Source organism: Aspergillus mulundensis (assembly GCF_003369625.1).
Source record: "Aspergillus mulundensis strain DSM 5745 chromosome Unknown scaffold_3, whole genome shotgun sequence".
NCBI lineage: Eukaryota > Fungi > Ascomycota > Eurotiomycetes > Eurotiales > Aspergillaceae > Aspergillus > Aspergillus mulundensis.
The window spans coordinates 1,322,909-1,343,592 of record NW_020797891.1 but is presented as its reverse complement, the minus strand read 5'-3'; the positions used below and the strand labels follow the sequence as shown (position 1 = coordinate 1,343,592).

Sequence of the window (20,684 nt, the reverse complement as noted above, 5' to 3'; positions counted from 1 at the left end):
TCTTAGTAATCAATCTTAGGTCACGTGGTGGGCCGAGGCCATTGATCCACCACATCAGGCCGGGGAGGCCTTCGTTTGTTCCTGGCTAATCCAAGTACAACTACGCCATGTGTTTCTTCATTTTGGTCGGTTGATATACAGCTAGCGTGCCAATATAACGCTCGACAGCCATCGGGCACCTAAGGCACTTTCTGCTATCTATTTTTGTTGGGACGAATTGTTGATATCCACGTCCAGTCACGTTTGGTATCAACGTCTGAAACATACTCCTTGCTCAGTATGGATGAAACTTCAGCTTCTGGTGATGCTTCCATGGAAGAGCATCACATTGTGAAGGCAGACGAGGTGGACCAAACGGGGTCAGACATCGTCCCTGTTCCAGATGAGGAGATGATGGAAGAAGTTGCGGAGGGTATTCGACAGGAGCAAGCTGCTCAGAACTCGATTGCTCCAACAAGCGAGCCACCAGCTCAGGTACATGCAGCAAATGTGCCGTTGTCTAGACGGCCTGAAATGCACCGGAATACTTCAGCCCCTCCGCCTCCACGTCAACCTCCACCACCAGCTCCGGTTCAGCACAATGTTGAACCACAAACCGATTCTCTCAGCCTTGCTCAGCTGAAACAGTTCGTTCAAGACATGCCGAAAGTTGAACAGCCTGCTTATGCGTTTGAGTATGCGGACTCTCAGCCGTTCGCGGAAGAGGTCGAGGAGTGGTTCCAGTACAGCGAGTTCGATAGAGCCATGCTTCTTGGAATGAAGACTTCTTTTGAACGGACGTGGGCCTCGTTTTGCCAGAGTCAGCCTTCTCTCTCTTTCCGTACGTCTTGGCTTGAGGCTCCTGAAGCAATGCAGAAGTTGTTCTTGACCGAGGTGCTTGATAATCTGCAGGACAGTGAAATCATGATTCGAGTTGAGTCTTTGGAGTCTGTGTGCTACGTTGTTACTGGAGTGTGGGGTACCACTGCTGGGAGGAGCACATCAGACTACTCTGAGAGTTCTTCCCCAAGTGCGGAGAGTGCGAAGTCCAAATCTATGCAGATTCAATGGATAGAGAATAACACAAAACTCGTTCATGAGTGCTCAGGACTGCCATCGCTCTATGGGTGCTTGCTACGGAGCTTTGAGAAGTCTCGCGTTTCAGCCTCCTCCGACTCAAATGCAGCACCAGAGAACGCTAACCCAACGCTTCTCGCGGCGGCGGAACGAGAGGCAAATCTGGTTCTGACTGCCGTTTACCTTATGGTTGAAGCTGCGCGCAAGCAAGAAGCCCAAGAACCCAAGCACACCCCATTAAAGGATGCAATCATGGCGCTCGAGCCCGACCTGATGGTGTTCCTAATTGAAATCATCGCTCGGCTACGATGGGATGACTCTTCCAATGTTCCCCTTACGCGAGTCATCCTCTTGTTCTGGAAGTGTGTACTTCTCTTCTTTGGAGGTAGTGACACTCTGAAGCAGGCCAAGGAAGCACTGGAGCCTGCCTTCGACGGTGGGAAGAATGATCCCACGAGAAGGACACCCTTTCTTACTGCGTCTCCACTCGATTATCACAATTTTCGGCAGGAAATCACTTCCAAGTATCCTGCCTACAATCCACCTCCGCCTGTGATCCCACTTGAACTAGAGAATAACTCAATACTCCCTCCTCTACCCCAACATCCGAGCAGGTCATACTCCTCCAACGGTCTCTTTTCTGGGGTCGGGCCCTCTGTAGCTGGTGGCAATGGCTCCATCCTACACCAGTCGGTTCATATTGCAACCCCAGCGCCATCTCCTCCGCCATCCCCTATTGGCCCTGGCGGAAAGGCAGGAAAGAAGCAAAATTACCAAACAAACCAAAATTTCCCTTTCATGTATCCACCTTTGGATAATTCCAGCAATAATCTTGGAGGCAAGGGCTCTACGGAAATGCAGGATGTGCTCGTGGGGAAGAAGTGGGATGGCAGCGATGTCCCTGCATCAGTTATTGAGGCTGGGAAACTTTTCTCAACCCATGTTAAAATGACCAGGGCGATGCGACAACTTTGGGAAGAGCGTGAGCAATTCATGAAATACGACCGCGGTTGGCACGCCGAAGGCGGTCCTGCTACCAGCGGCGGAGATCTCGGGGACGAGATCGCAGACGACCTGGAAGACTTTTCGTTAGACGAGAAGGAAAAGCCCAAGGATGATTCTGCGAGGGAAAAGCAACCCGATAACGAAGGAATCCAAAGACGTCTAGATGCCGTTGAGGTTTTCTACGTAAGTATCTCTTTTTCTACTCGCTGCAGAAGTTTCTCCTCTAACTTAAGCCAGACACAAGCACTTGTACACCTGCAGTCGGTGGTCATCGTCTTCTTGAAGATCGTTTTGACGAACGTAAGCGCTCTAGTCAACAATCAGGCCAACGGACAAAATGGCGGTTCTGGAAGGTATGTAGGCAATGCCTCTTTCGGTACTTCAGTCTAACAACCCTTTAGCGAGAGCTTCAGTGCAGTTAATGGAGCTACTGTCGGATTCAACACCGAGGCAGAAGATTTGAATTGCGATGCTACAATTGATGAGCTCGACAATATCCGCGTACGTGAGATCACAGGGAAAGCGATCTCTGGTTCCCTCCTTCTCTTGCTTAAGTGGTTCAAGAGATCTCGTAAGTATATCTGCACTTGACCTCTGACTAGAGACTCATTGATGCCAGACGTCTTAAAATTTGAGTATATGACGCAGCTCTTACTCGACTCAAATTATCTCCCTTTGATCCTAAAGATGTTCGCACACCAGGAGATCGACCAAGCGGTTGCGCAACGGACGGATCGCGACGAACTAGGGTAAGATATATCTCTCAGACTTGCTGTTCACATTAATCTGACGAGTCTAGCTTCTTTCACTTCTGTCACTTGCATTCAGAACAGCCGCCAGACATTCCTGGCTCGGAACAGGACAGTGACGACGATGCGGTTCCCCCTCCCATTGCTAGACACAGACCAGAGCCAGCGCGTGCAGATAGTGTCGACGAAACAGGACAAGGCTTGATTAGTGGTCTCCATCGGCCAGAGGTCGACGAGCTAGGATACCCTACAGGGCCGCCACCAAGTGAACCCATCACTTCCTTCTCTTTCCGGAATTTCTTCTCAGCCATCAACTACCTTCACATCATGCAAAAAATCACCCGCGACAAGGCGCATCGCTGTCTGCTTCTTGTCCAGTACAAGTCTAGTACCATCCTCCGCAAAGGACTCAAGATCCCCGACCCCAATCTCCGTTTCTACACCCTCAAACTCTTCAAATCACAGGTCCCATATTGCGGCCGCAAATGGCGCCAGGGTAATATGCGTGTAATCACAGCGATATACCTCTACTGCCGCCCCGAGCTTCGGGACGATTGGCTGGCTGGGTCGGATATTGATGCCGAGGTTGAAGAGGCCTTGCCGCTCGAACAAGCCCTCCGTGGTCTTACACACTGGTGGCATCTAAGGCGGTACAAGCATGTTATGGGTGGCGAAGAAGGCTCAACCATCATGGACGAAGAGCGGGATTTCTTCGTGCGCGAGCTTGAAGCCATGGGGTGGGGCTATGCTGGGGACGACCTGTTGAATGGGATGGCCGATGAGGCCGAGCTGGCTGCGGGACCGCTGGCGAATGGGACGGAGTGGGATGGCATGCTTCAAATGGAGGGAGCATAGATGATCTGACATGAGTACCATCTAATGAATAGATATCAAATGATATCTACAATAATTCCACATCTAACCCGTCTTCTCTGGGCTATGGACTTTGTTTCCGGGCCAATCGTGGGGACTCTATTTCTTATCGATAAGGCAGCGCTGCCACTGTCACGTGAGGTCTCCAAACTTTTTTTTCCTTCTTAGACAAGCTTGCAACATCTCCGCAGAAACTTATTATATCTTCCAAACATCACTGCCGAATAACTTTGAGGACCGGTGCGGTTCATTCACAACAAGATGTCCTCCGATGAGATTGTATGGCAGGTTATCAACCAGCAATTTTGTTCCTACAAACTTAAGTATGTGCCAATCGGCGAGGTGGTCTCGTACAGCAGATCCTTCCCATCAATATTGCCTAGTTTCTTGATATCCAAGTGACTAACCACTTTGCCCACTACTAGGACTACAAAGGGACAAAACTTCTGTCGCAATGAATACAACGTCACTGGTCTTTGCAACCGGCAGTCCTGCCCGCTGGCAAACTCCCGCTACGCCACAATCCGCTCAGACCCCGAGACAGGCACCATGTATCTCTACATGAAGACCATTGAACGCGCGCACATGCCCAGCAAACTATGGGAACGAATCAAGCTGTCATCGAACTACGCCAAGGCTCTCGAACAGGTGGACTCGCGACTCATCTACTGGCCAAAATTCCTGATCCACAAGTGCAAGCAGCGGCTTACACGACTGACACAAGTCGCCATTCGAATGAAGAAACTCGCGCGCGAGGAGGAGCGTCTGGGCGAAAGGGTTGTACCGAAGCTGGCGCCGAAGATCCGACGCCGAGAAGAGACGAGAGAGCGCAAGGCCGAGAGCGCGGCCAAGGTTGAGCGGGCGATTGAGCGCGAGCTTATCGAGCGATTGCGCAGTGGTGCTTATGGTGATCAGCCACTGAATGTAGACGAGTCGATCTGGAAGAAGGTGCTCCGTGGCTTGGAGAGGTCTGGTGAGGGTGAGAGGGACGAGGACATGGATGATGGAGAGCTTGAGGAGGAAGAGGAAGAGGAGGGTGTCGGGGAGGTTGAGTACGTCAGTGATCTTGACGAGGATGAGGACCTGGAGGATCTGGAGGACTGGCTTGGCAATGAGTCCGGCGACTCGAGCGATGATTATTCCGATGAGGATGAAGAGGACAGTGATGAGAGTGGGTTTGAGGACAACGACGAGCCGCAGCAGAAGAAGGCGAAACCTGGTTCCAAGAGGAAGTTCAGCGCGCCGCCAGCTAAGCCTAGGAAGAAGGGCCCCAAGGTCGAGATCGAGTATGAGACTGAGGGCACTGGCAAGGAGAATGTCTTTGCTTAGGCTGGACTTGGACATATATCGCACTCCGTTAGGGTACGGGGGCAGAAAAGCAAGATACTATCTCATGGTCTTTGTTTCAACTTCGCTTGTCTGGCGTTCGGTTTGCGTCGTGTTGGTCTTTTACTGTCGCGCATTGGGCATGTCATACCCAGCAGTTGCATATACTTAGCTACACACCTGGCTTCTTTTGCTCTGGACATGATACATAATCAAAATTAGTGTGAGCGTTTTCAAGACATATGCAGTGATTTGGCACACGACGATACTCTTTGTAGTATACCCATCTATTGCTGATCACGTGCGGGGACTGAAACAATGCTCCGCAGCCCGTCTCCGTAGACTCAAGACAACTCTCTTCTTCCCACTCTCTTCCTACTCTCAACTTCTCTCCCAACACCGCCATAATGTCCTCCTACTTCTCCTCCATAACCTCCTCTTCAGCAATATCCAACCTCGGCACGCGCCTCAACTCCCTCCGCCGAGCCATCACCTCCGACGAAGCAGACGACCCCGAGAACGAAGACTGCTCGCACATCTCCAACGTCCTCCGCGCATACTACACCGAGAAAGGCCGCCGCTTCCCCGCATGGCTCCCACCTGATCCGAAAGACCGCTCACCAGCTCCATCGCGCGTAATCGCAACGTCCAACAACGTCTCGTCCGCCTCCGTGTCCTCAGGGCGGGGCGGGGGCCTTGGTGATCTGTGGGGTGATTCTGGCAGCGGCGCCGCCGGCGGACCACCACAGCCGGCCACCTCCAGCTTAAGGCGCGGGAGAGGGCAACCAGGATCCAACGCGGCATCTCCTTCTATCCACTCGTCTGCCATGTCCGCTTCGTCGTTCCACCCGGCTGGGGGACGGCCGATGCCTGGGGAGCGCAGTGGCTCGTATCAGTCTGTTACTAGTGCGGGCTCGGGCTCGTCAGCTGGCTTGGAAAGGGCGACTTCTGCGCAGGAGCGGCTTAGGGCTAGGTTGCATGGTGGTCGGTCGCCGAGTCCGGGGCAGTTGTCGGATCCGAGTATGAGGAGGCCCGTTGGGGCTAGTCCGGGGTCAGGGAGACTTCGGTAAGGTGTTAGTTGGATCACTAAGAGTACGTCTGGGACGTGGTGGCCTTTTCACAATTACGATACAACATAATTTTGGGTGCGATATGTTATGGGAACTCGCAGGCCGACGTTCTTGCGGTCCTCCCTTGTGAGTTGTGACACTGGTGAGTTTCAATCTAGACTGCGACTAATTTTGGGGTAGAAAGACTGATGCAGGATGCAGGATGTTTATTTGTTTTTCGTACGTCCAAATCAGCGCTTGGTCTATCCGTGCTTTCACATAATGGTGGCGTTCGTTTCTCCTGTTCAGTTCCTGGCAGGCTGGGCCACTTCATGTTCCGCCTAAACTGCGCCTTTTGCTATCTTCGAGCGTACATACCAACGAGCGTTGTCGGTTTCATCTCCAAGTTTTTCGCACTTCTCGTCTTAACATGTTTTATGCAAGCTATCCATGCCACATGGTTGCATTGCTTGCGTCGCTCCAAGGTGTTTTGTCGGAGGTCGAGTCTTATCAATTTATAGAAATGGCAATATAACTTACCTTATGTTATTAATACACATTGAAACACAATTCAACTCTACCTTCGCAGTTGGAAACTCCCGGGAGGCAATGCAAGAATTATATATATCCGCAGCTATGAAGCCCGTTGCTCATAAGATGCATTGATAGAGAAACTGGCAGACCGACTGAAGTCCCAAAGACTGACATCAAGAAATATTGCTTTGACTACAAGCTCGTCTCATCTATAGTATAGTAATCACTTGCTGGCGCCCTCGTTGATGTGAAACGAAAGGGGGCAGATCACCAATACAAACATGTTCATCATGTGACCCGCTGCTGCGCATTGCATCAAGGGAACAAGAATAGGCCGCGAGATTTCTTGCACCAGACGTTTATGAGTAATCCACGACGACACTTACATTCAGTGACTTCTTTCCTATTGACTATATTCTGCTCAGATCCGGTCTACGTGTACATACCTTGCCGGCCCACAGTTCCCACTGACGATAACATGGTCTCATCGGGACACCCTGGAAGCAACGCAATATAGAACGACTAAGCGGGACATGACAGCTTATTTTCCGGCACTGGAGCCTACGGACAGCTCCTCGCATTTTACGACGCAATTTTGATTTTGTTTCCTCTTTTAATCGAGCGGATCAAGTGCCAAAATTATGCCTTCGTCCTCGGAATACCTACGCGCTCACGATCGTGCGAGCATCGAGACCGACGACGACGATCTCGACCTAGAAGAGCTGGATCCCTCCTCGGCATACAATAACGCACCAAGGATCTCACGGGATGAGCCAGTCCAACAAAGGAGTCATGGTGGTCCAGGGATAGCGCTAAGGAATCTGCGCGTGGGCGCTGGAAATCGCCGGTTATGGAAGCGGAGTATGTCCGGGACACACGAGGAGGATACAGCTGGACTACTTGAGGATCGTGAAGAAGAGGATAGAGGTCTCCGACCGTCGCATGCAAGTTCTCGACCTTATACCGACGACGATGCACCACTCCTTGACCGCCGAAGCTCCGTACGAAGCGTACGCTCAGTTGCCGATGGAGGACGGACGCCACAGCGGAAATCTCGGCTGGGATGGCTGAAACCGAGTGCGATCCTTGGTGGATTACACGGTACAATAGGGGGTGGGAAGAATGCGGCGGATGTAGTGAAGCCCCCGCGCGATGTCCTTGTTGGCCAGGTGCAACGAACGAAATACCCCCCGAATGTGGTCTCGAATGCGAAGTATACGCCTTGGAGCTTTCTGCCTCGCACGCTTTACAACGAGTTCTCGTTCTTCTTCAACATCTATTTCTTGCTTGTTGCGCTGTCGCAGATCATTCCGGTGCTCAGGATAGGGTATATGTCTACGTATATTGCGCCTCTGGCCTTTGTAGTGTCTATATCCCTGGGGAAAGAGGCTTTGGATGATATTGGGCGACGAAGACGGGACGCGGAAGCCAATGCGGAGGAGTTCTCTGTGCTTGCACTGGATAAGTCCGGTGGGAGCAGGGCTTTTCCAGTTTCTGAAGACCCCGGTGCGAATGTTCCGGTGATTATAAAAAGATCCCGAGATTTGAAAGTCGGTGACGTCTTGAAGGTCCGCAAGAACCAGCGTCTTCCTGCGGATGTTGTGATTTTAAAGAGCGTTTCCAATGATGCTACAGTGGCACGAGGGTCCCAGGAGACAGCCGCTGCTGCCGAAATCGATCGTGCGAATAACGAATCATCTTCTTCTGCTCTTGAGCAGGGTCAAGGAGCAAGTGCTGGTGTCGCTCAAGCGGATGAGTCCTCTGCCAGCGACACGTTCATTCGAACCGACCAACTTGACGGTGAAACGGATTGGAAACTACGACTACCGTCTGCCTTGTCTCAGACGCTTTCGCTAGAGGATTTCACGAGGCTAAAGATTACGGCAAGCGGACCGGACAAACGAGTCAACGAATTTGTTGGCAACATCGAGCTTCTGCCGCCATCAGGGTTCTATGATCCGCACGTTGACAAGTCGGAGGATAGAAACCAAGATGAAGATGAGACGGAGCAGAATAGTTCTGCGCCGCTTTCAATTGACAATACCGCTTGGGCTAATACTGTTCTCGCATCGAACACTATCACCTACGCTGCTATCATCTATACCGGGTCTCAGACACGAGCTGCGCTTTCAACGTCTCCTTCGCGGTCAAAGGTTGGACTGTTAGAGTATGAGATCAATAACTTAACCAAGATTCTGTGCGCTTTGACTTTGACCCTTTCGATAATTCTGGTTGCTTTGGAGGGATTTCAGCCGACGAATGATAAGGTGTGGTATGTCGCCATTATGATTTATCTGATTCTGTTCTCGACGATCATTCCTATGAGTCTTCGGGTCAACCTGGATATGGCGAAATCCGTATACGGTCGATTCATTGAACGGGACAAGGACATTCCGGACACCGTGGTCAGAACGAGCACGATCCCGGAAGACCTTGGTAGGATTGAATATCTTCTCTCGGATAAGACGGGCACTCTGACCCAGAACGGTGAGTTCCAAATTGCGCACCAGATTCCAACAACGACTGACGTTTACAGAGATGGAATTGAAGAAGATCCATGTTGGCACTGTCTCTTATGCAAATGATGCGATGGAGGAGGTAGCATCATATGTTCGACAGAGCTTTGCTGGAAACACCCTGACAACTGCCGCGGCTGCATTCGGAACTCAAGCAGGACTTGGGGCAGCGCCACGTACGAGACGAGAGATTGGTTCGCGCGTCCGAGATATTGTCCTAGCACTTGCATTGTGTCACAACGTCACCCCAACCACGGATGAAGAAGATGGAGTGAAGGTCACAAGCTATCAAGCTTCATCGCCAGACGAGATCGCCATTGTACGCTACACTGAAGAGGTTGGATTGAAGGTGTCCTATCGTGACCGTCAAACGATTGTCCTCGAGTCTACGGATACTGGTAATGTTGTCGTACGGGTGCGCATACTTGATATCTTTCCCTTTACTTCCGACAGCAAGCGCATGGGCATCATTGTCCGATTCGAAACGGACAAGGGTATCCTTGAATCCCCATCGGACGAGGAGGAGATCTGGTTCTATCAGAAGGGAGCGGATACTGTGATGACCTCGATTGTTGCGGCCAATGATTGGCTTGATGAAGAAACGGCTAATATGGCTCGAGAAGGCTTGCGGACACTGGTGGTAGGACGGAAGCGGCTTTCGTCAATGCAGTATCAAGAATTCGCTAGCAAGTACAAGCAGGCATCCCTTTCGCTCCAAGGGCGAGATATTGGCATGCAAAAGGTGGTTAGCGAGTACCTTGAGCATGATCTGGAACTTCTTGGTGTCACTGGTGTGGAGGACCGTCTTCAGCGGGATGTCAAGCCTTCGCTCGAGCTTCTTCGCAACGCCGGAGTCAAGATCTGGATGCTTACTGGTGACAAGGTCGAAACCGCGCGTTGTGTTGCGATTTCCGCAAAACTGGTGGCCCGTGGACAGTATATCCATACTGTTGCCAAGGTTAAAGACAAGCCAGCTGCCCAGGAAGCACTGGACTTCCTCCGAAACAAGACCGACTGCTGTCTGCTCATTGACGGCGAGTCCCTGGCGCTCATGCTCAACCAGTTTCGATCGGCATTCATCTCAGTTGCTGTTCTTCTTCCCGCTGTGATTGCATGCCGATGCTCGCCTACTCAGAAGGCTGAAGTGGCCGATCTGATCCGCCATCATACCAAGAAGCGCGTCTGCTGCATTGGCGATGGTGGCAACGACGTGTCCATGATCCAAGCTGCCGATGTAGGTATCGGTATCGTTGGAAAGGAGGGCCGGCAGGCTTCACTTGCGGCTGATTTCAGTATCACCCAGTTCCATCATGTCACAAAACTGCTGGTATGGCATGGACGAAACTCGTACAAGCGCTCAGCCAAATTGGCGCAGTTTATCATGCACCGTGGTCTCATCATCAGCGCTTGCCAGACCATGTACAGCATCGCCAGCCACTTCGACCCGAAAGGTCTGTTTATCAACTGGCTCATGGTCGGATACGCCACAGTTTACACAAATGCGCCTGTCTTCTCCCTTGTCCTCGATCGCGACGTGGACGAACAATTGGCCAACCTCTACCCCGAGCTCTACAAAGAACTCAAGACTGGTCGTAGTCTAAGCTACCGCTCTTTCTTCACTTGGGTGTTAGTGTCCGTCTACCAGGGCGCCGTGATCCAGGGCCTGTCCCAAATCCTCCTCGACACCATCACCGGCCAGCGGCTCATCAGTGTGTCATTCACCGCTCTCGTACTCAACGAGCTTCTCATGGTAGCCATCGCCATTACAACCTGGCATCCCGTGATGATATTCTGCCTCTTGGGTACGGCCCTGGTGTACGCCGCTAGCGTGCCCTTCCTTGGCGAGTACTTCGACCTTAGCTATGTGATTACGCTAGACTGGCTCTGGCGCGTGGTAGCTGTGACGGCTGTTGCTATCATCCCTGTGTGGGCTGCGAAGCTGATCAAGCAGTCTTGGAGTCCGCCGAGTTATCGGAAAGTGCGCGGATAGGGAATTGGTAGTTTGGTACCCTAGTTGTTTGGTTGGTCCGCATGTATATCTAACACTGTGGTGGACAATTCCGCCACTGACCGCTTTCTGCTTGATATCATGTCCGTTCATACTATATAGACTTTGCATCAGCAATGTACCTGCTTCCCTCTGTCCTTCGAAGTATACTGCATGCACGTGACCCCTTCAGGGCTACCTTGACAGGCAATGTGGCCCCTTTTGGGGTTCTGCCGGGAGAGTCCGCCCCGGGATGTAGCAGGGCAGCTGCTCGACGCTCCGGAGTAATCACGCCCTCGATAGCTGCATTTACCTGCATTTCGCCACGCAGTCATGTCATGAAGCGTCAGGCTCGAGTTTCTCCTTATCTCTTGTATTAATGATTCTTTTGTTTCTCGCAGAATTGTGCTTGGCGAAATCTCCCCTTTCTCATTTCCTACTTACCTCGTTTCATGCCGAAATACATCACGCCTATCTAAGCTAAGCCTGCAGGTGAGCGTGCGAGCGTGCGACCTCCGAACCTCGGGTTGCGTAAGTACCTTACCTCCAACTCCGAAGCCGACACCGTGTCATGTTTACCCTTCGTTCGCGTCTTGCTTGGCTGACTCTTATCGATGCGGATTGAAGGTCTGAAATATCGCCGACGTCGATATGGAGAATCACGAGGCCTTTGTCTCCTGGAATCCGGCGCTGCGGTCGGATAGTAATGCGACGATAGAAGACACGCCTACGCCTACGCCTGCTCCCGAAACCGTGCCCGTTGACGCACCGCCGACCTCCGCAACCGACGATGCGAACCCGGATACAGTCACAGCTCTAGACGCGACAGAACCGGTAAGTATTGGACCAGCGCCAATGGAAACCGAGGCGCCACCGGCGACGACCAGCGAAGTTGCGGACACAGACGTGGCTCAGGTCGCGACCGAGTCGGACAACGTCGAGCCCGCTGCGCCCGCAGACACCACGGAAGCGCCTTCCATCCCGCATGATGTTGTCCCGGACGTCGTTGAGCCATTGAAGGCCGAAGCTACAGCGCTTCTAGAAGCCACAGAGGAGCCGTCAATTGCGCAAGATGCGGCCCCGGATGTCGCTGAGCCATCAATTGCTGAAGCAACTGCTGAAGCAACTGTTGAAGCTGCCGGGCCTGAAAACATTGCGAACGTATCGTCAATCCCTCAAGACACAGTCCCGGACGTTACTGAGCCCTCGGAAGCTGAAGCTACGGCCAGATTAGAGGCTACGCATCCTTCAGAAGCTACGGAGACACCGTCAGCCTCGCAAGAAGCGGTTCCAAATGTGACCGAGCCGTCCAGTGCTGAAGTTGCTACCCCTGTCGACACTGCAGACCCGGCGCCAATCCCGCAAGATACAGCTCCGGAGGTCGCTGTATCACCTCGAGTCGAAGCTATTACTCCACCAGATACCACGAAGGCAGAAACGGTGACAGGCGAAGAGTTCGACCAGACTGAAACACGGGAAGACTTCCGGGAGGAGGCCGCGGAGTTATTGTCTGCCGCTGTTAATGAGAACCAGGATCAGGAAACGAATCTTTTCGAGCCCAAGCCCGAATCAGAGCCTTCAGCTGCGCCTGAGGATGGTTACAACCGCTTGCAGTCGACACAGCAAGAAGATGAGCCTGAAGTACAGACCCACCAACTTGAAGTCGACACATCGGTCAACGCCGTCCCAGGCTCAAGTGATTACCCTGCTGCGGGTTGGGTCTATCAACAAACTCCAGCAGATTACGCTGCATCGGGCAATGGGGAAATTAGCAGTACAAATCACGACCTCTGGGGGAGCCCTAAGAGCGTTGACAATGGAGAGGACCGCTTCTTCGATCAACTGAGAACACAAACGAAGCCAATCTATTTCCCACCTGAGGAGTCGAGATTTGAGGAGGGCGTGCCCTTATTGGATGGCTCGGCTGAAACGCCGGTTGAGCCAGCGCCAGTTGAGCCGGCAGCGCCCCAGCCGAGTCAACTTGATCATGTCTTCGAAGGAGACGAGGATGAGGACGATGGATTCTTCAATTCCGCACAGAAGCCGGTGGAAAATGAACCTGAAGAGCCGTTCCATATTCACCGGAAGAGCACGTCTCAAGTTTTGGGCTCTCTTGGCGCAAACCAGGACGGGATTGCCAGCCCACTTTCTCCTACCGCAGAGGAGTTTGATGATATTCTAGCGGCTGCGGCATCGAAATCCCCTGAAAAGGTAGAGGAGCCGGCCACGGAGGAGGACTTGGCTGCTAAATGGCAAGCCGAACTCTCCGATGATGAATTGGATGCTGCTCCCGCCGAGGAGGATCTAGCTGCTAAATGGCAGGCGGAACTTGATGATGATGATCTACTCTTGGACGATGAGGTTGGTGACGCTACTCAGGATTCCTCTGGGCTAGCCAACGGCGATGGTGTAGACCATAATCTGCAGGCTCTCGGGAGTCCTTTCGGAACGCCGCAAAGCGCTGGCAGACCTAAGCCAGCACAGAGCGCGTACACTCCTCATCAGCCTTCTACAGCCGATCTCGTCCAGGGTGTTCCAATCCCAGGATCCGCTCCTCCAGCCACCAGTGCTCCATACAATGCGAACTATTTTCAGCCGCAACCTGAGCTTCCTGCTCCTATGACCAGGGCTGAAAGCTTCGCGGATCGCCAAAAAGAAGGCTATAAATCGCCTTATGACCTTCCGGAAGATCTTGCCCCGCGTCGCAAACCCGCCCCCAGACCAGTGGTACCACCAGCTGCTACTATGCCTGCACCACCCCCACGAAGTAGTAGCATCCCGGCCCCTCCGCCTCCCCAATTGACATCTGGGGTACCGGTACCACCCATCAGCGCTGCGACCTTGCCCTCCACAGCGACCCCGGCAGCCCCAGCCGTACCTACTCCTAAGAACTTTTATGAGGAGTTGCCGTTGGCCCCTGCCCAACCACGCTCGCGGCCCGCAGATTCAGGGCGATATACCCCCAACCCAAGCACGGCAAGCCCCGCAGTCGTGCAGCCGCCCCCGCCAGCGCAACCTGCCACCAACCATTATGCGCAACTATCAGGCGATCCTACTCAGCCTCAGTTGCATCAGCCCGAAAGATTGGGACCGTATGCCACTACCTTGACTCCTAGCGCCCAAAGTGCTCCTGCGGTGCCTACTGTCAATTCAAGATACTCACCGAAGCCACCAACATTGCAGCCTGGGGTGAAGCCGCCAGTATCTCCTAGATATTCCCCAGCGCCGCCACCACCAGCAGCCGCACCTCCGCCCCCTCAACGTTATGTTTCGCAGCCATCTGTTCTTCCGGGGCAAACAGTCACCCTGCCCTTCCAACCGCGCACTTCAAGTCCCCTAGCACACCACGAGAAGGTTTCCTACCAACCCAGCGAACCCCCTCGGAAATCATCTTTAGCTCAGCCCACATCTCCTGTTGCTGTACAGCCGCCACACATTGAGACAGCCGCCACTGTTTCACCTCGATCCTCGCTGGATGCGTCAAGTCTCCAGCAAACCTCTCCGCCAAGAAACCCCTATGCCCCTCCCTCGTATATAGAAGAATTTTCTCGTCGTGTCTCCCATGCCAACAATAACCCCTCTGCCTATACACCACCTCCCGAGGCCTCACCGTTTGTCCCGCCTCGGAGATCACAGACACAGTCTCCTACCCAACAGCAAGCAGGTCCTCGACTATCTGTGCCCACTGTTGACCCGCTCAAGCGGCCTGCGTCCGTTCACGCACCAAGCTCGCCGACGAAGGCTTCCAATGCCTATGCGCCGGTGCAACCCCCCAGCCATAACCGCGCTGTCTCGCAGTCACTTGAGTTCATTCCACCAAGCGATGGACAGGAACTTGATCCCCTTCAAAGGTGGAGAGGGGCGCCAATTTTCAAATTTGGGTTTGGCGGCACTGTCCTGTCCTCTTTCCCCAAGCATATTCCTCGGTATAGCGCAGGACATACTACGCCGAAGATCAAACCTATGCCTGGTGAGGTCAAAACTGCTCAACTCAAAGATGTCCTTGCATACCCAGAACCCATTGTGCAACATCCAGGTCCTTTGAAGAATAAGTCCAAGAAGAAGGATTTGGTGTCTTGGTTGTCTAGCAAAATCGCGGCTCTTGAGAACCAGGGTGTTCCTCAGCATCTTCAGGCTTACCCTGACTCTCAAAAGCGCCATGAGGAGAAGGCTTTGCTGTGGAAAACCGTGCGCGTTTTGGTCGAACATGATGGCGGCGCTCAAAGCACTCCCGAGCTTCAGAAGTCTTTGAGAGGCGTCCTATTCCCGCATCTGCAAAATGATGTCTCGAATCCTACATATACCGACCCCATTCAGTCTTTCGCTGCCGAACCGCTCAATGCTTCGTCCTTGTCTGATTCTCCGGACACCAAATCGTTGGGCAGTATCCACAATAACTTGCTTCTTGGCGAACGGGAGAAAGCTGTCTGGAATGCAGCAGACAATCGTCTCTGGGGCCACGCTATGATTATCGCGTCAACGTTAGACAAGTCCGTCTGGAAGCAGGTTGTGCAAGAGTTTGTGAGACGCGAGGTCAGGTCTAGTAGCGGTAACGCCGAGTCGCTTGCCGCTTTGTATGAGATCTTCGCTGGTAACTTTGAAGAAAGTGTCGATGAACTCGTTCCTCCCTCCGCGAGGGCTGGGTTGCAGATGGTCAGTAAAGTCGATGGGCAAGGTGCCTCCAGGAACTCTCTTGCTGGTCTCGAGTCATGGAAGGACACTCTGGGGTTGGTATTGAGTAACCGAAGTCCTCAAGATCACCAGGCGCTATTGGCCCTTGGTCGATTGCTGCTGTCATATGGTCGGATAGAGGCCGCCCATATTTGTCTCATTTTCTCGCGGGCAGCCGTGTTTGGAGGCCCGGATGATCCTCAGGCGAATATTGTCCTCCTCGGTGCCGACCATGTCCACTCTTCGCCCGCAGCTTTGTTAGATGACGATGCTATTCTACTCACTGAGGCATACGAATACGCTACGTCTGTGCTAGCGGCGTCTCCCTCGTCTGCACTTCCTCACCTTCTGGCCTTCAAGCTTGTTCATGCCTGGTCGCTTACCGACAAGGGGCACAAGTCTGAAGCTCAGCAGTACTGTGATGCCATCGCGGCGGCTCTTAAAGCTACCACGAAGCCATCAGGCTATCACAATCAGCATCTGTTCTTTGGTGTTGATGAGTTATCAGCGCGTCTCAAGCAGACTACAGGCGATGGAGGGTCGTGGATCTCCAAGCCGAGCATGGAGAAAGTCTCTTCCTCAATGTGGAACAAGTTCAGTAACTTCGTTGCCGGTGACGACAGCGACGCTGCTTCAACGGGTTCTGCCAAGGGTGGTGAAGCAGGATTCGGTCCGTTTGCTCAAATCTCTGGGACCCCTACTGTAAGCCGCTCGCCATCCGTGACGGACCTGTACGGACAGTACCCTATGCCTGCAGCTCAGCCAATTCCCACTGCTGGGCCTTCCCGCTACCAGCCGAATAACCAGTACGCTCCGAACTCGCCTGACCAAGGCCGTGGACGATCGTCTCTCGACTCGCAAAGGTCCGCTTCGTTTGGACTTTCATACGGCCAACGCCGGGGATCGCAAGAGCACGTGCCTCCACCCGAGAGCCCTCTGTATGGAGGAGGGCCCTTTTACGGTTCTCCAGCCGCCGGTTATCAGTCTACGCCCCCTCAAACTTCATACATGCCCCTTGCCCCTGTTGACGAGGACATGGCCCAGCAGGCTTACGCTCCACCAAGCGCTGCTCCGCAAGGCTTGTTCGGCCATGATTCTCCTTATCAACCTCCTGCCCGAGCCTCGTTCGATCAGTCATATGGTCCTGAAACACCGGCCGCCATACCAACTGAGGCTGATAGTTATATGCCTCCTATGGTTAGCACTGGATACGAGCCTCCTTCAATCGGTGCTCCAGATTTGGAAGTAACGGAAGAGCCCGAGGATGAGAAGCCCCCTAAGAAGTCAACAATGGATGATGACGACGATGAGGATGACATTGCGGCTCGTGCTGAGGCTTTGAAGAAGGCTGAAAAGGCACGCAAGGATCGAGAGGCTGACGAGGCTTTCCGGAAAGCAGCCGAAGCTGATGGTAAGTTCTGCCGGACGTATTTTGTATTCACTATCACTAACAGTGCATGTAGCTCAAAAACCTGCTCAAGCGAAGAGCTCCTGGTGGGGTTGGATCAAAGGCGGAAACAAAGAGGATGCCAATGCCGCCGCTGGAAAACCAATTCGTGCAAAGCTTGGAGAAGAGAGTTCTTTCTATTATGATAAAGACCTGAAGAAATGGGTTAACAAGAAGGACCCTAGCAGCGCCACACCGGCGCGTGCCACCCCGCCTCCTCCAAAGGCTATGGGTCCTCCGAGCAGAACTGTCAGTGGAAGCAGCATGCCTCCTCCGCCTGCGCCAGCAGGCCCTGGTAGTCGACCTCCATCCGTCGCGAATGGCCCTCCGCCGCCATCAGGCAGCCCTGCACAGTCTTCGCTCGGTCTTCCATCAACACCCGGGCTGGGACCTGCGCGATCCGTCTCTACTGGCGCTGTGCCACCAGCTGGTGGCGCTTCTTCCCGCCCGGGAAGCTCCGCTGGACCACCTCCCAGGCCTTCTACGTCTTTGAGTCATGCTAGCTCAATTGACGACTTGCTTGGAGCGCCACAAGCGCGCAAGGGCGCCACTGCGCGGGGTAGGAAGAAGGGCCGCTATGTTGATGTGATGGCGCAGTAAGACCCTACAGATGCAGATCCTCAAGAAACCTTGCTCCCCTTACCTACACTATATTACCCGACATTTCCCTCATCTTGCATATTGAGTGTATACACTTGCATTGCTGAATGATCATACACTTTTTGCATGCCATTCACACAAGTATGGCCTGGTTTCTGATGACGCGACAAGTTTGTCGTTCTTGCATCTGTCTTCATTGTATGCTTCATGTACATTTACCCCTTTGCCCTTCTTCTCCGTTGTTTTAATGTCTCTTTTTTTTCTGTTTTTTTCTTTTGTTCTTTCCTATGTCGATGTCATGATGGCAGTGTTGCTGGTCTTGCAAGAGAAGATAGACCTGACCCCTGCTTGTTTTATGAAACATGATCTATAATCTATTATAATAATACCACTTGATGACTTGCATTCATTCATGCTTATTTTTCTACGTAAATGGCTTTCATTCGGCTCGTCTCGTTAATTCATATAGGAGTTGATATAGTACTGTCCGCGTCAGCCGTAGTTCTAGGACGATGAGACCTTAACTCACCGTTAGACAAGAATCCTCCTCATCATATCCACTAGGAGGATAGACATAAAGGACCAGCGCTGTCTCATGGATGAAGCCTGTCAACCGATTTATCAGCAATCCAGCCCACGCATCTCGTTGCCACCCTAATGCGAAGAATAATAAGGTCAAATACTCACAAGCAACAACCTTCGGATTCATCCTCCCAACACTAAGTACCTTCGCCCAATCCCTCCCATCAACTCTCACCTTCGCCCACCCAGCCTCATCATCCCCCGCAAATGCCTTCATCCGCTCACTAGGCAATTGATCCATCTGGCTCTGCGACAGCTGACTAGGATCAAGCGCAGGATTGTGAAGGTCACTCCACACGCTCGAGATGCGCAGTGTATCTGTTGCAACAGCAAGACGCAGCGAGCCATGCATGTTCGCCGAGAGCTCCAGTTTCGGCGAAATGCCGGTAGCTGCGCCACCGAGTGGCCCTGAGTCCGTCGTTATCGACGTTACGGCTGCAGCGGCTGCAGCCTTGGGCGTAGAGTCTGCTGCTAGCTTTGTAAAGCGCTCTGAGATGCTCTTTAATTGGAATAGGTCGGGCAAGATGATGTGGACGTCTGGATCGCGGCAGTGCGGTTCATGCAATCCCTCAACCGCGCTCTCGTGCATGACCTTTACGGGGACTTCTTGCGTGATGAAGGTTTCGCGTTCGCGCCGACCTGTTGCTGAGGCTGGTGCTGCTGGGGGACCCATTGAGCCCGCCCTTGTCCCTGTCCCTGTCCCTGCGCCTGCTCCTGTGCCTGTGCCTGTCCCTGCCTCCTCTGATGACAAAACGGGTGCGGCGTCACTGCCATTCCCGATCCCCAACGGATTCGCCCCCTTGGTCCAGCTCTTCGTCCTGATAGTCAGTGCTAAAAGCGGCACCTTGCCCTTCTTCGTGAGCCGCAGCTGCACCCATTTCGCGCCTGCCGCGGAGCGTAATGCGCGATGGAGCGCGGAGAGCGGGACTTCAAGGTTTATTACGCCTGTGTTGGACTCGAGCGTGTAGTCTGTGTCTTCGAAGATGGACTCCTGGTGCTTGTTAGAGGGGATATGCGGGGTTGGGCGGGAGTGGGAGGGAGATGCGCACAACAGGCAATTGCGCCCATACTTGCGTTCCTTGGTCAGGGATTATGGTGAAGCGCACGACAGACTCCTCCAGGCGCATCCAGCAGAGTTTGCCGAGGGATGATAGGGAGCCGACTAGTTCTGCATGGGGTTGTTAGCTATGTATGCGATGATGGGCTGGAGCCCGACGTACTGGTAAGAGTGGCGGTGTTGACCACTTGAGTGCGGAAACGCATGTTTGCATTATTATTATGAGTGCATTCCGGTTTGGTATAGATAGTTATGAGGCTATAGATGTTTATAAGGCTGATGCCGAGGGATTAAAGTGGTTAAGTTGGAGGTGAAGGTGAAGGTCGAGACTCGAGATCGCGGTCGCCGGTGTGGGGATCTGCTGAGCTTGAGCTCCATACGCTAAATTGATGCTCTCCATTTTCCGTCCTCTTGGAAAATTGAAATTAATATAGCTAAATTGGCCAATGAAATTAACGAGTTTCTCCTGAGTTACTTTTTGAAGTGCTAAGATATTTGGTGCTGTGGGTGATCTACCAACCGCGGTTTCATTGAGTCCTCTACATCTTGATGTGACTCGTGAGCGCCTCGGCACAATGTCTACGGGTCTTTGGCCCTTCCAACTTGTACAGCATGAATTGCAAATGATTCTGGAAATGATAAAGATTACGCCGGTATATCAGCATGCGTTGCTGACTCCCGAAACTCAGCTTCTACCACACAGGTACGGCAACAAAATCCCCCGTTGTCCGCCGTACCTGGCTTGTTTCTTCTGAGGTCCTATAAGCACTCGAACGCGTCAATGATGCAGACGCAGCCACCTCACGCGCTGATTTCGTGTAACCTGTTGAAGTGTCGAACGCGTCCCTTGCTCCGCGCTGTGTTGACAAGCCTCATCTACATCAAACGCGTCCGGTGGGCTTTTGACCACTATAGTACCCGCAGGACCGTTGTGCTGGATCACAAACCGTTGCAGGCGAGCGTCAAACGCGTGGATGCAGGGAGGAGAGAAAGGTGGCTTGTTTCACGCAGTTTGCTTCGGCTTTGATATGCAAGGGTGTTAATCATGTTAATCACCGTCAGCAGCCGGAGTTATCAGTTGCAAAGCGTCGATCGAAAACGCCTCGCGAGATAAGCGCTCGGTCAGCGCTTCGATCATGATATCAACGCGAAGGCGGATCGGGAGCCGGAAGAAAACGCGTCGTGATGCTGGAGTAGAAGACCGCGTTTATACATGAGCGTTCAGAATTATG

The 20,684-nt window shown here is 52.9% G+C and overlaps 6 protein-coding genes across 6 annotated transcripts; 5 read left to right on the top strand and 1 right to left on the bottom strand.

Moving 5' to 3' along the window:
* Positions 1-279: 279 nt before the first annotated feature.
* Positions 280-3,665, top strand: DSM5745_04189 (FAR11/STRIP family protein; the record flags this gene model as incomplete). Its single annotated transcript, XM_026746205.1, has 5 exons — positions 280-2,244; positions 2,299-2,414; positions 2,463-2,632; positions 2,681-2,810; positions 2,861-3,665. 5 exons carry the CDS (start codon positions 280-282, stop codon positions 3,663-3,665), a joined length of 3,186 nt encoding a protein of 1,061 aa, XP_026605201.1.
* A 279-nt stretch (positions 3,666-3,944) lies between these two features.
* Positions 3,945-5,012, top strand: DSM5745_04188 (ribosome biosynthesis protein MAK16; the record flags this gene model as incomplete). Its single annotated transcript, XM_026746204.1, has 2 exons — positions 3,945-4,006; positions 4,109-5,012. The coding sequence occupies 2 exons, from the start codon at positions 3,945-3,947 to the stop codon at positions 5,010-5,012; spliced, it is 966 nt and encodes a 321-aa protein (XP_026605200.1).
* A 404-nt stretch (positions 5,013-5,416) lies between these two features.
* DSM5745_04187 (uncharacterized protein) lies at positions 5,417-6,079 on the top strand (the record flags this gene model as incomplete). The annotated part of the gene is made up of 1 exon (XM_026746203.1): positions 5,417-6,079. The coding sequence occupies one exon, from the start codon at positions 5,417-5,419 to the stop codon at positions 6,077-6,079; it is 663 nt and encodes a 220-aa protein (XP_026605199.1).
* Positions 6,080-7,233: 1,154 nt separating this feature from the next.
* On the top strand, positions 7,234-11,098 carry DSM5745_04186 (aminophospholipid-translocating P4-type ATPase NEO1; the record flags this gene model as incomplete). The annotated part of the gene is made up of 2 exons (XM_026746202.1): positions 7,234-9,079; positions 9,129-11,098. 2 exons carry the CDS (start codon positions 7,234-7,236, stop codon positions 11,096-11,098), a joined length of 3,816 nt encoding a protein of 1,271 aa, XP_026605198.1.
* A 648-nt stretch (positions 11,099-11,746) lies between these two features.
* sec16 (COPII coat assembly protein SEC16) lies at positions 11,747-17,813 on the top strand (the record flags this gene model as incomplete). The annotated part of the gene is made up of 2 exons (XM_026746201.1): positions 11,747-17,177; positions 17,230-17,813. The coding sequence occupies 2 exons, from the start codon at positions 11,747-11,749 to the stop codon at positions 17,811-17,813; spliced, it is 6,015 nt and encodes a 2,004-aa protein (XP_026605197.1).
* Positions 17,814-18,269: 456 nt separating this feature from the next.
* On the bottom strand, positions 18,270-19,658 carry DSM5745_04184 (checkpoint protein HUS1 family protein; the record flags this gene model as incomplete). The annotated part of the gene is made up of 5 exons (XM_026746200.1): positions 18,270-18,296; positions 18,343-18,467; positions 18,501-19,386; positions 19,445-19,563; positions 19,616-19,658. 5 exons carry the CDS (start codon positions 19,656-19,658, stop codon positions 18,270-18,272), a joined length of 1,200 nt encoding a protein of 399 aa, XP_026605196.1.
* Between the last annotated feature and the right edge of the window lie 1,026 nt (positions 19,659-20,684).